Here is an 11,627-nt window from a genome sequence, read left to right as displayed (position 1 = left end):
TTCCTTTGGATTAGGGTTCCTTGTACGTGGGGTGACAGTGCTGTAGCAACAGAACAGCGCGTGCAGTTCTTTCCCTGCGTGCTGTTCTCTGCCTAATCTGCTTTGCTCCACAGCACAGAAAGCACTCAGCTGCACAGGCAGAAGTTACAAACACCACAGATCGCAGAGATGAGCCACCCTTCAGTAAACAAAGTGTTTTATTGCAGTCTTGTATTGAAATGGCACACCTCACTGAGCTGATGAGATGCAGAGTCCTGTTGAGAACCTCAGCAACCAGCCTCTCTGCAGCCCCTACCCACAGCCCTCAGGAGTCCTATTGGAGGCAGGCAGTGCTCAAGCACACGGCCCATGCAGATGTCCTCCAGGAAAAGGCAGCACAAAAGCATTCCCCGGTCTGATTTTTGGGTCACAACATAGACACAAAGGCACTTGCTGATGTTCTCACTAGGCAATGGCAGCATCTGCTACTGATGAGCAAAGCCACCACTAGCAAAGCAAGGAGGTCTCTGAGCAGATAAGGAATGCTTTCCCAGTACAGAGCAGCCATGTGAGATGATCAGGAGAACTGGCTTGTATTTTCTTTCCAAAGCACCTGAGGTACTGCTGGAGGCAGGCTGCAGCTGCTGGGCAGCGGGGAGGAGCACTCAAAGTACCGCCAGTAGCAGTTGTACAAGCACAGCTGTAACCTCTTGTGAGGACACGAGCACTCATCATCCCGCGTTCTGCCAAACCTTACTCAGTCTCTTGTTTAGCACATGCAGTGCTGAGGAAAGCTCTTTCATCTATGCCTGCTCCCACACCTCGGCATCCCCTTCATGTCTTCCCGCACACAACCAGGCCAGGAGCAAAGCAGCTTCAAGCAATGAGACCAATAACCCTGGAGAAGATGGTGAAAGTAAGCATTCTGCTCTTAGTGCAAAGACAGAGCACTGAGACGTGCTGTTTTGGCCAATCTTTTGGCCAAAAGCCCATTTCCTTTTGGACCAAAATGTGAAATTCCTCAAAGAAAGTTATTCTGACTCTTCCATACCTCTGATGCAGCACAAAACATCTCAGCCTGAATAGGAAAGGGACGGATTAGCCATGAAGCAGACATCTATCCAGGACTTCACGTTTATAAGTCTTAACCTTTCCCAAAAGCCTGTGGGTCCAGGACCTTCTGCTTCTGGCCCTGCAAAAGCATCCTTCTGACAACATCCCATAAATAGTCTAAAATAACATTTCAGCAAGAGTCTTATTTATCCATCCAGGAAGAAAATTCTGCATTAAGCATTCAGGAGAAGGAACACTAAGCTTCCCAGGAAGTTACAAGGAAGTGAGTTACTCATTGTGTTGCCTGCAACACTGCATGAAGCTTTGCCAAATCTTCCAAACACAGCTGTTTCAAGGGACGTGCTACAAATAGGTTAGGAAAGATGTAATTACAGCAGAGCCCGTACAACACATTATTGACAATAAATTAGACTAGTGCTGCCTACAGGCACGGGACTTTGCTGATACTCACTCTCTTGTTAAATCAAGTTCAGGGCCATCAGCAAAAGAGAAGAAAGCCAAACATCTCTGCTTCGTGTTTGGAGAATGGTACAACTTGAGAACGAAAAAAGTACGTGACAGATTAAGTTGGTCTCAAGAATGCAAACACAGAGAGGCAGTGAAAAACTAGTGAGGTAAAATTCCAATACTGTTGGCACTAACTTCCAAAGAAAATTACGTCTCATAGTTCTTCACAGAACCAATAGAAAGGTTGCTTTATTTAAGAAAAATCTAAAAGTATGGTTGCATTTGTAGTCTGAATAATAGAAAATAGCATTTAATCTAAGCTTAAAAAAACCTACTTAGCTTTAATCTATATAAGAACATTTGACATCTAGTGTTAAAAAAAAAAACAAAAAACCAAACCCAGGTTCCTCATTTGGAGACCTGAAATTCCAAAGGAAGAAATACAAAAACATACATCTCAGAAAGCTCAGGGAGAACCCTCAGCAAAGAGCTACAGAAAGGAGCCGTACTTCCAGGCAGGAGGAAGAGGCGGCTGGAATGGGCTGTGGCAGCCACCCTGCCCTGCAGCCACTGCCTGCAGCTGCTCAACCAACGCCTCCTCCCCAGGGTTACACTCAGTGGACTCAAAGCAGTTGTCCCAAGAGAGCTCAGCTACACTCTGCTGAAGATAAGGCACTCCTGTGGCTCATCAGCTTCTTAAACACCATTATTCCGGCGTAAGCGCCGATTGATTAAACTGGGTAGAACTAACATTCAGTATTTGAGAGGCACGCCCTTTATTTTTAAATCTGACTCTTAACCTATGTGTCCAGGAGGCACACAGCTCTTGATGCTTAATTGGAAGCTTTATTCCAGTTTATTAAAGTACAACTTTAATTTATTCTAACATCTAAGCGAGCTTTGTTACATTTGTAACAGTGTAACGAGTACAGGATTTTTAATTTATGAAGCTGAGATTTTACTACTACAGTAGTTTTAGAAGAAGTATGTACCTATAATTAAGTGTGTAAGTCTTTCAAATAACGAGTTCTGAATTAAATTAATCCTTTATGTAAAATAAAGTGTCTTTTAGATAGCTAATTCCAAACTTTAACAATACTACAGTAAAGCACATGAGATATGTTCAGTAGTTGGAGCAAGCACCGTTGAAAGCATTAATGCTACTGTAGGTTTCTGACTGATAGAAATACTTACAGAGAACAAGAACAAAAGATGGCTTTTCTCAATATTGACAGACTTCAGCAATTCACTCAGGTGAGGTCAAACATAACAACAAATAGCTAATTCTAAAATACAGACACCAGACACAATGTTCAGTTCAGTTGGTACATTCCATTAATGCAATCACCAGCTCACGGCATCAGAAGTCTGGAGGTATGCAGCACAGCATGGCTATGTGGTTAGACACACTGACCATACACTTAGGAAACACTTCACACAAGTAACAGCTCACTCTGCTCTTTCCATCACAAAACACAGTTTGCCTCTGTATTGCTAAAACAGTACTTTCCCATCTGAGCATCACAACCACATTAAAGGACCGCTGCTCTAAATCCCTGTTCTCCAAGAACTATTTAAAATGTTAAGAAAAGTAAAAACTTTCCCCCAAACCTTAAATCAGTACACAGTGTCCCACTCCCTGCCTCTACGGAGCTCGTGAAGCCCCCCTGCTAGTCAGTATTGCCAAATAGCTATTAAAGCTTACCTCTGATAGCCTGCCCCCCTCCCTCCCTCCTACACATCCCCGCCTGCTCCACCTGTGCTTGAAATACTGCTTTACCACTTACTTTCAGACAGGTAGGGTGGTACATCCTATCATTCTTTCGCTTGTTCCCGATTTTTAGACAACAGCTCCACTGCTAGAGATCTGAAACCCCTTCCACCATACTCAGTCCTCTGAACAGATTGCCTTCTCAGATTGCACCTCACCACAGCCCAAGCCTCCTTCAGGAAGGAAGCTATTACTTAAATAGTCCACAGACATTTTTCTCTATAACACCATCTAGAAACCGCTGCTGATTGTGTTATTGATCAAGTGCATTTGGCATCTTCTGTACTTCGTACTGACAGACGGAGCTACTGAATTCTATTTCATTCAACTGAAAGCAGTATTACTCATCTGTATATCTACTCAACATCTCTGTTCAACATACGCATATGTTATGGTGTCTTTCATGTAGTGGTAGCACCCAACTTCATTTACTTGTTGTCTGGGATAGAATAAAAACATGGTGCATAAATAAGATTAAGCATGAGAAACTGGGAGAATGGCTGAGGCACAAGTGGTGAAGGTGCTATGATACAAAGTGATCAGAAGAAATGAAGTACAACTCAAAAGAGAGCAGTGCTGTGAAAGAAGGTCCTCCTGTCACTCCAGGAGGACCTGGCAGGCACTGTTGTGTAAGAAACAGGAGGGAGGGTTCCAGGTATAAAAGAAGCTACAAAAGCTGTGGAGCCTGGAGTGGAACACGGACCCAATTTGTGTACACTTGAATGAGAGGCTCAGGCTTAAGAAGAGACAAGGAGATACTCGGGATGCAGAGAAACATTGAAAGCAGTGCCAGAACCGCCACATCAGGCAGTTAAGAAAGAAAAGCTGAACAACTCACTGCACAGAGAACATTGTCCACCTGCTCCTTTTATTTATTAACACACTCTTTCAAAACAAAGTAAACATTACTTTCTAGAAATGAAGTTGCTGTCGTACAAGTCAGTAAAAAAATAAAAAGCATTTTAATTGCAAAGCCTTGCATTGCAATTAGATGCCAATGTGCCATGCAATACATTCAAAGCATGTACAATTATATGAAAAAATGGTAATTTCATAGCTTCCTGTCGGCCCTGCTACAACGTGAGGAAATAAATCTTGGTAAACAGTTTCCTGGGTAGCTCACAGCTGAAAACCGGCAACTTAAATGATGGATAACATGACACTACAGCTTAACTGCAGTAGTAGATGTCAGCACTAGAACCTTAACAGAAGATTTCTATGCAGGCAAAAGCATCAGTATCAGTTTGAATAGCACGGTTTGGGATCAAACCAATTCACACAGCTTTAATACTATAATATTTAGGTCTTTTTCTTTCTTAGGCTCCTGTTGTATTTTGGCTTTTTATAGAGTTTTTTATTAAAAAGTTTGTGTTCTATCACACACACCTCTTCGTGGATGGAGGAAGGCTGTATCCTCAGAAGAAAGGAGAAAAGTCTCAGTACAAAATGGTAACTCTTGGGAAAGTCCTCTTCTCTGTAGTGAGCCAGATGACCACACAATCTGAAAAGAAAGAAGGGAAAAAAGAAAGCCCCGAATTACAAGTGTATTTAGTTAGTATTTTGCAAACATTTACATACACAATTGTAATTAGAGGAAAATACCAACATTTTATCAGCTGTGTAAACCACAATTCTGATCTACCATGTCAGTTCTGTCCTAAAAAAACCCAGCTGTTTCAATTAAAAAACCCTTTATATTCATATGAAGACTCAGGTGCTATTCCCTGCCTAAACCCTATGCATCCTCTCACTTACAAGGTGTTGCCCAGGGATGTGGAGAAGCAGAACTTTCATTTCCCCTCTGTCTGATTCAGAGCAGCGGTCTTAAATATTCACCAGAACAAGGACTGGAACCTGTCTTTCCCAATTTATGGGCAAGTGTGCTAATTACTAGACTATAGAGTCATTTGCTCGCTCCCTCTGGCCCAACACCCATTTACATTTTACCTCAAACTGGAGGATCAGATCCACTATTCTGGAGTGCCACGAAAGCCATGGGAGTCACACTTCAGGGAGCAAAGTCACTGTTTAAATCCTCCTGAAGCCTGGCAGATTAGAAATCTGAATCGAGGTCTCTCACACCAAAACCTGTCCTGCACAGCCCTCACACTGCCTGAAAGCCACCAGCTTACAAAACCAAGTTAAGCTGCTCATTTCAGCAGTGCATTTTTTGGCTAACAGGAATTAAAACCTTTTGTGACGCTCCAGTCTTAATCCTGAGTTTCAGCAACTACAACTCTTACAGCAGTCTAGTTGTCAGAGCTCAGTTTTCACTGGGAGGGCAGGGAAATTATACTGAATGTTTTTAGGCAACGTGTAATTACATCAACATTATAGAGCACCTATCTGATTAACTGGAGTTATACTTTTCACAAGAATCCCAAAACACAACCATAAGCACACCACTGTCCCATTTTGTGCTATTTACACTACGAGCATCTCTAAAGAGCTACAAAATTTCCAATACATTTTCATCTGTGGAAAGTAAGGGAAAGATTCATCTGTTTTCTTAACATTCCTCACACGTAGTAGTTTATCATCTCAAAATAACAAGGGAGATCAAACACTGGATGCGAATACAGCGAGACGGTGGTATGTTTCAGCAGTGACAAGAAAGACAAGCCCTGCTCTGGATGGCCATGAACAGCTGTCACACCATGAGACAAACAGCTCATCTGTGTGAACTGGTGGATTCTGACCAGAGAAATGTGTTCCAAGCTTAACATTGGCTTCAGTGCTCTGGAAACAGTAAGTGGCAATGATGGAATATTGCAGAATTTACACCAAGAGGGTACAAGTGCTCACACAGGAAAACAAAGAACGCAGTATGAAAGTTTCTCAGGACCTATGGCACCAATACGAGGCTGAAGTTGACAGTTTCCTGCCTCACACAATTACTAGTGATGAGATGTGGTGTCACCACAATGTGCCAGAGTCAAAATGGCAATCTGTGGAGTGGCAATATGAATTTTCCATACGAGGAAAAAGTTAAAGACACAGCTCTCAGCAGGTCAAGTGATGTGCACTGTCTATTGGAATAGGAAAGGGGTGATCCTTCTGGATTTCCTGGAACTTGGACAAACCATCACCTCTCTGCTACACTGCAAGGCTGACTGAGCAGAGAGGGCAACTTTTTTCTTGCAACACAGTAACTCCAGGCCTCCTACCAGTTTGAAGACCATGAAGCACATTACCAGTCTTTGTTGGACTGCTACCAGTGACCATCTGTTTGGGCCAATGAAGATGGACCGCATGGGCAACATTCTCCTAGTAACGATGCTGTCATAGCAGCCATGAAACAGTGAGTCAGCTCCGCTGGCGTAGAGTTTTATGAACGTGGCATGTAGACTCTTGTTCTTTGCTGGTGAAAATACATGGCTAGTGGTGGTGACTATTTTGAAAAGCAGTGTTTTGGAGCTGAGAATCAGTTCCAATAGCGTTACTGGGCTCTTTGTATCTCTTGTAGTTTCCACAGAAATAAATAGGAGGTGTTACTTTTGGGGCATCATACACAGTTATATACCCAATTAATTTAGAACTCAGCTTAAAAATAAAAGTTTTAAAGTAAAAGAAAACGTAGAAACATTTTACCAATCAGTTAACCGCTCTCAGTTTTGCCCACTGAAATACTTCAGTCCGACTACTGAAGCACTCCAGCAGTCCCAGTTAAACCACGCTGATTTTTAGAGAACCTGTAAGTTTGTTTTTAGTTCTGTTATACATACATACACTTGCATGGGACAGAACCTCATATCTGAGGGAGTAGATGTCATTCTCCAAAGTTAAGTAGGTGTCAGATGTATAACTAATTACGTGCATTGCAAATGATATAATGGGAAATTTAGTCGGTAAAAGTTTAAATTCAAATCTTGTTTCATGAAGGCTAAGACAGTTTGCCACAATCATTTTAATACATTACATATGAAAATGCAGGCTTAAAAACAGACTTTGCATGAAAAGATTATTCACGCAAACACACACCGAAATACCCTCTCATTCAGTGGGTATATAAGATTTACACAAATTTGTGGTAAAAGGATTATTACATCCCCTCCCTTAAAAAAAAAAAAAGGCAGAAAAAGCTTCTTATTCATACAAAAGAATGAATCCATACAACCAAGGCTCTTGTAATACAACACTATGTTTACATTATTCCAACCCATTTCTGTCACGGTGGATATGTGAAAGGCAATGTGAAAAGGAAAATAAAGATAAGCAAATAAATCCACTAAAAAACAACAAAAGGCTGCACACATGTAAAAGGCAGTTATTTTCAAGGGTAATATTTAATCTTTTAAAAATCAGGAATGTATCACTGAGATTTTGTAGGGACTACTGCTCTCTTAAGCGTGACATTCAGACACATGTTCAGATAAAGACTTAAGATGTCATTCAGCACTTATTCAACAGCACACAAATGAAAACTCATTTCACATTAAGGTACCTCAACCTGCAGAAGGAAGGCTACATCACCTGGCCTATCACTGTCCTTGCTGTTTAGGTCCTTGGAAGTAAATAACTGCACTAAGAAATGGCACGATTGTTCTGATAAACGCGTAGGTGAAAATAAATTCTTTTACACCTGTGAAGTCAGGATTTGGGCACATTTCTCTAGTACAGAAAGCCACTAAACAACTTCAAGAGCACAAGAGCTTTCCTTTTCCCAGATTTCTTATGTTGCTTTTCCAGGCTGCTTGCAAAGATAGCTCAGATGTAATAGTGCTTGAGCCCTTTTCTCACCCAATTACTTCATTCTGAAGTACATTTTGGAGGCATTAACTGCTAACTTGAAATCTAACTGCTAATGTGGATTAAAGCCACGAAAAAAGCAGCACGGTGATTTAAAAATAAATTTTCAACACTTTTTTGTGACTTACAGGAGAGAGGAATGGATGTTTTCTCATTCTCTTAAATGCAATCGCTTCTGAAGTACTATGAAGAAGGAAGTAGAGTGAATATTTCTACCTAGCTGCTGCTCTTGCCATGTGACTTTAGTTGCTGACAGTCTCATCTCCTCTCTTCTCAAAAGCTCGCTTTAATCACTCTTTATATTACAATGCCTACTCCCAATCCAAGCCCAAGCACTCTGCACACACCCCCTTCTACAAATGACTTCAACTGTACGTGAACACATAGCTGTGTACACACCCCACATGTCATTTGTGAAGGAAAAAAGAGAGATCTACGTACATAACACACTGTGCTTTACCATCGAGAGGATTTTACGAAATGCAATTAACAGAAATTTAATACTTACTTCTCATTACATAGTTTATCTGTACAAAGCCAATAGTCAGTGTTGATGGCTGTAAGTAAACCATGTTTTTCTTGCAAAATTCCCTTCAGGCTGTGCCCATGGAAACAAGACCCATCTGTGTTTTCTTCAGACCAGCTTAACTGAAAACTTGATGGATTTGGCCTTCCTGCAGGTCGCACCGAACCAGACAACTTGCCAAACTGATTTTGCAAGTTCTCAACCATTTCTGTACAAATAGAAATGAGACGAAAAAGATAATAATCCCACAAGGCAGAAATATTAAGTTTTGGAACATTGTTCTGAGCTAATTTGCAAAGAAATAATATGGTATTTGTGTCCTTCACATTTTTTTTTTTAATCCCCTGCAAGGAATCCTGAGAAAGCTTAAAGTTCTGTCTTTCTTCCACTGTACATAACGTTCATTTTTGTCATATGTTTTTGAAGAAAATTTTGAAAAACCATTCAAAATGCCACAGTACCCAATGAGAATAGTATTGGAGTGCCACAAAAGCATTCCCTGAGTCCAGGCAGAAAAATCCATCTGATATTGCTGATAATTTTGTTCCTGCAGAACATATATGCCTGGATGCCTTCTGCTGTATTTATCTGGCCATGTGCTATCACCCAGCCCAGATACAATGAGTAGTTCCTCATGTATCAGCATTCACAAAGTTTCAAGTACAGACTTAAGTTGAAGCTTTTAGTAGTGCAGATTTCAATTGGAAACAGAATTTAAAAACAGACAGAACAAACCAAAAGCCACACCACCTTTTTCCACAATTAGAGAAATACTAAAAAAAAAATCATAATATATGATTTAAGGAAAAAAAAAATCAAAGATTTTCTTCTTCTTAGTAAGAATTTTATAGGGTTTCTCTATTTTCCATTCCCACCCTTTCAGAAGCCCATGGGAACACCCTTGGACTCCTAACCCCCCCCATGTCAAATGCGAGTGAGAATGACAAACTTTCATACTTCATTGATGCTGATGGACAGAAGGGAAAGGCGGTGCAGTGACAGATCAGCACACACAACACCAAGCCACACACAAGGCCACCAAGCCTTCCTTCCCCAGGATAAAAAGCCAGGTAGAAAACAGCCTTGCTAGAGCTCCAGCTTCTTTTTATGACCTGTATCTAACAAACTCATTCATAAAATGGAAAAAAGGTAAGGAAGATATCTTGAAGTGATCCAAGGAGAGGGATGCCTATCTTTCAAGAGTAAAGACGATGGTTTCACTAAAATCAACCATAAAGATCAAAGCTGAGGAAGGCTTTTGTAACCTGAGTCTTAAATGTACGCATTTGCTAAATGATAGAAAGCGCAAAAAGCTATTACAGGCAAAGAACAAGAACAGGAAAACTGTCCAGAAATAACAAGCCAAAAGTACAAACTGCATTAACACCAGAACAAGAGTGGTTTAGGGCACTCTTTGTATAGGCATTCTTTGTCTCTACTATTTGAAATGTGTTTTTAGATGAATCTTGCCTTGTTGAAATGACATGATGTGAGATTCTTGCCTCAGTAATCCAGTTAGTCCTTTCCTATCTCAAAGAGAAGAAGATCCAGAAGGAGAATCTAAAGTGGCACAGAATTGATGAACAACAAATGATTTTTCATTTTTCTTATTGACAAGGTAACTAAAGGGCTCCTGCGGAAACCATTTCAGAATGAAAAACAGACCTAAGCATGTTTTTACACAAAATGTGACTTAACTGCAGCATCACCCCTACAGAATTTTGAAGCATAAAAACATGACTAAAAACCCAGTGCACTCTTGCACAGTAAGTCTAACATGAGTTATTAAAACTAAACAGTGAGCTTAGAAGCTCCTGTATCAGTCACTTCCAGAAACTGGAAGAGTATATAAGGAGAAAAACATCACTTGCCACATTAACATCTCTCCCCCACTACCTGTCACTTATTACTATCACATACTGAACGAAGAACCTCGGCTTTTATTTAGGCAAATAAAATTTCTGTTTTCGTGTTGCAGTTTCTATTGGTTTTGTTTGTTTCTGTTTGGTGGATTTTTGCTTCTTTGTTTTAAAAAAAAAAGTAAAACCTAATCACTGGGCAGCCTGATCTGGTGGGTGCAGCCCTGCCCATGGCAATGAGTTTGGATTAGATGATCTTTAAAGTCCCTTCCAAACCAAGTCATTCCCTGATTTCTTACAGGTACTTCCATATGTATTAAAATGGACAGACCTTCACTCTGACCACGAACAGCCAGCTGTTCATGCAAAACCACGTTCAGAGAAATCCCTCTCACTTTCTGTAGAAGACTGCAAGAGTAACTAGGAGAGAAGAGGGACAGAAGGATCTACCCAAGGACAAACCAGGGGATGTATGTGTGGAATGAGAGAAGAGTTGAAAAGCCATGGGAGAACAACAAAAAATGATGAAGAGCACAGTTATACAAAGGCAGCTGACAGATGAGTGAGATGAGGACAAAGTGCCAATTCTGAGATTGCGTTAAATAGGTCGCTACGAAGGGTGCAATTTCAGTTAAGCAGGAGGAAAATGGCTCATTGAAGAATTCCAGCCATGGGTTGTAAAATAGTACTACACTCATTGTGCCCAGAGATGAAAGACTGAAGGGAAAGTATTTTAAGATGTAAATATTATTACAGTCAGAATTTCTATGATGGGAAAAGTTGGAGCAGACTTCTGTGCTGGCAGAAAGAGGTGGAGTATACTCACGTCTTCTCCTAAGGATTTTAGATTTCTTCTTGACTGAATAAAACAATGGCTTCTCACATTTCCACAGATACCTACAAGTAAGAGAAATAAAAACTGTTCGGAAAAAGAGCTGGAGAAAACATGTAAAATAATAATTTCTTAATTAAGTGGAGCTATTAAAATAGAACAAAATCATCTGTTGTTAACACCGTTAAAAGCCACCTCCTCCAACACATACAGCAGTCTCTTTCTGCATAGATAAGTGGAGGCACATAAGCCCAGATTTACTGTAATCGGTTAATTGTTCAGTTGTATAAGCTACTTCGTCACAGAAAGTGTTTAATTAATATGTTGGATAAATATCATGTCTATAAATAGAAAATTAAGATATGGATGGAATCGCTTTGTTCACCTAAG

The 11,627-nt window shown here is 40.5% G+C and overlaps 1 protein-coding gene across 2 annotated transcripts in view; it reads right to left on the bottom strand.

Annotated features, from left to right (window-relative positions):
* Nucleotides 1-4,122: 4,122 nt before the first annotated feature.
* TAF1B (TATA-box binding protein associated factor, RNA polymerase I subunit B) overlaps nucleotides 4,123-11,627 on the bottom strand; it is a 45,947-nt gene continuing 38,442 nt past the window's right edge. For both annotated transcript variants that reach the window (XM_085217999.1, XM_085217998.1), the window contains exons 13-15: nucleotides 11,232-11,302; nucleotides 8,529-8,754; nucleotides 4,123-4,772 (exon numbers count right to left, since the gene is read on the bottom strand). In XM_085217999.1, coding sequence (XP_085074125.1) covers nucleotides 4,571-4,772; nucleotides 8,529-8,754; nucleotides 11,232-11,302 — 499 coding nt within the window. In that variant the 3' untranslated portion in view covers nucleotides 4,123-4,570. The remainder of the gene's footprint in view (nucleotides 4,773-8,528; nucleotides 8,755-11,231; nucleotides 11,303-11,627) is intronic.

Source organism: Meleagris gallopavo, chromosome 2 (genome assembly GCF_905368555.1).
Source record: "Meleagris gallopavo chromosome 2, MGAL_WU_HG_1.1, whole genome shotgun sequence".
Lineage (NCBI taxonomy): Eukaryota > Metazoa > Chordata > Aves > Galliformes > Phasianidae > Meleagris > Meleagris gallopavo.
Note: the sequence above shows the minus strand (reverse complement) of the source record. Positions and strands in the feature narration are given on the sequence as shown.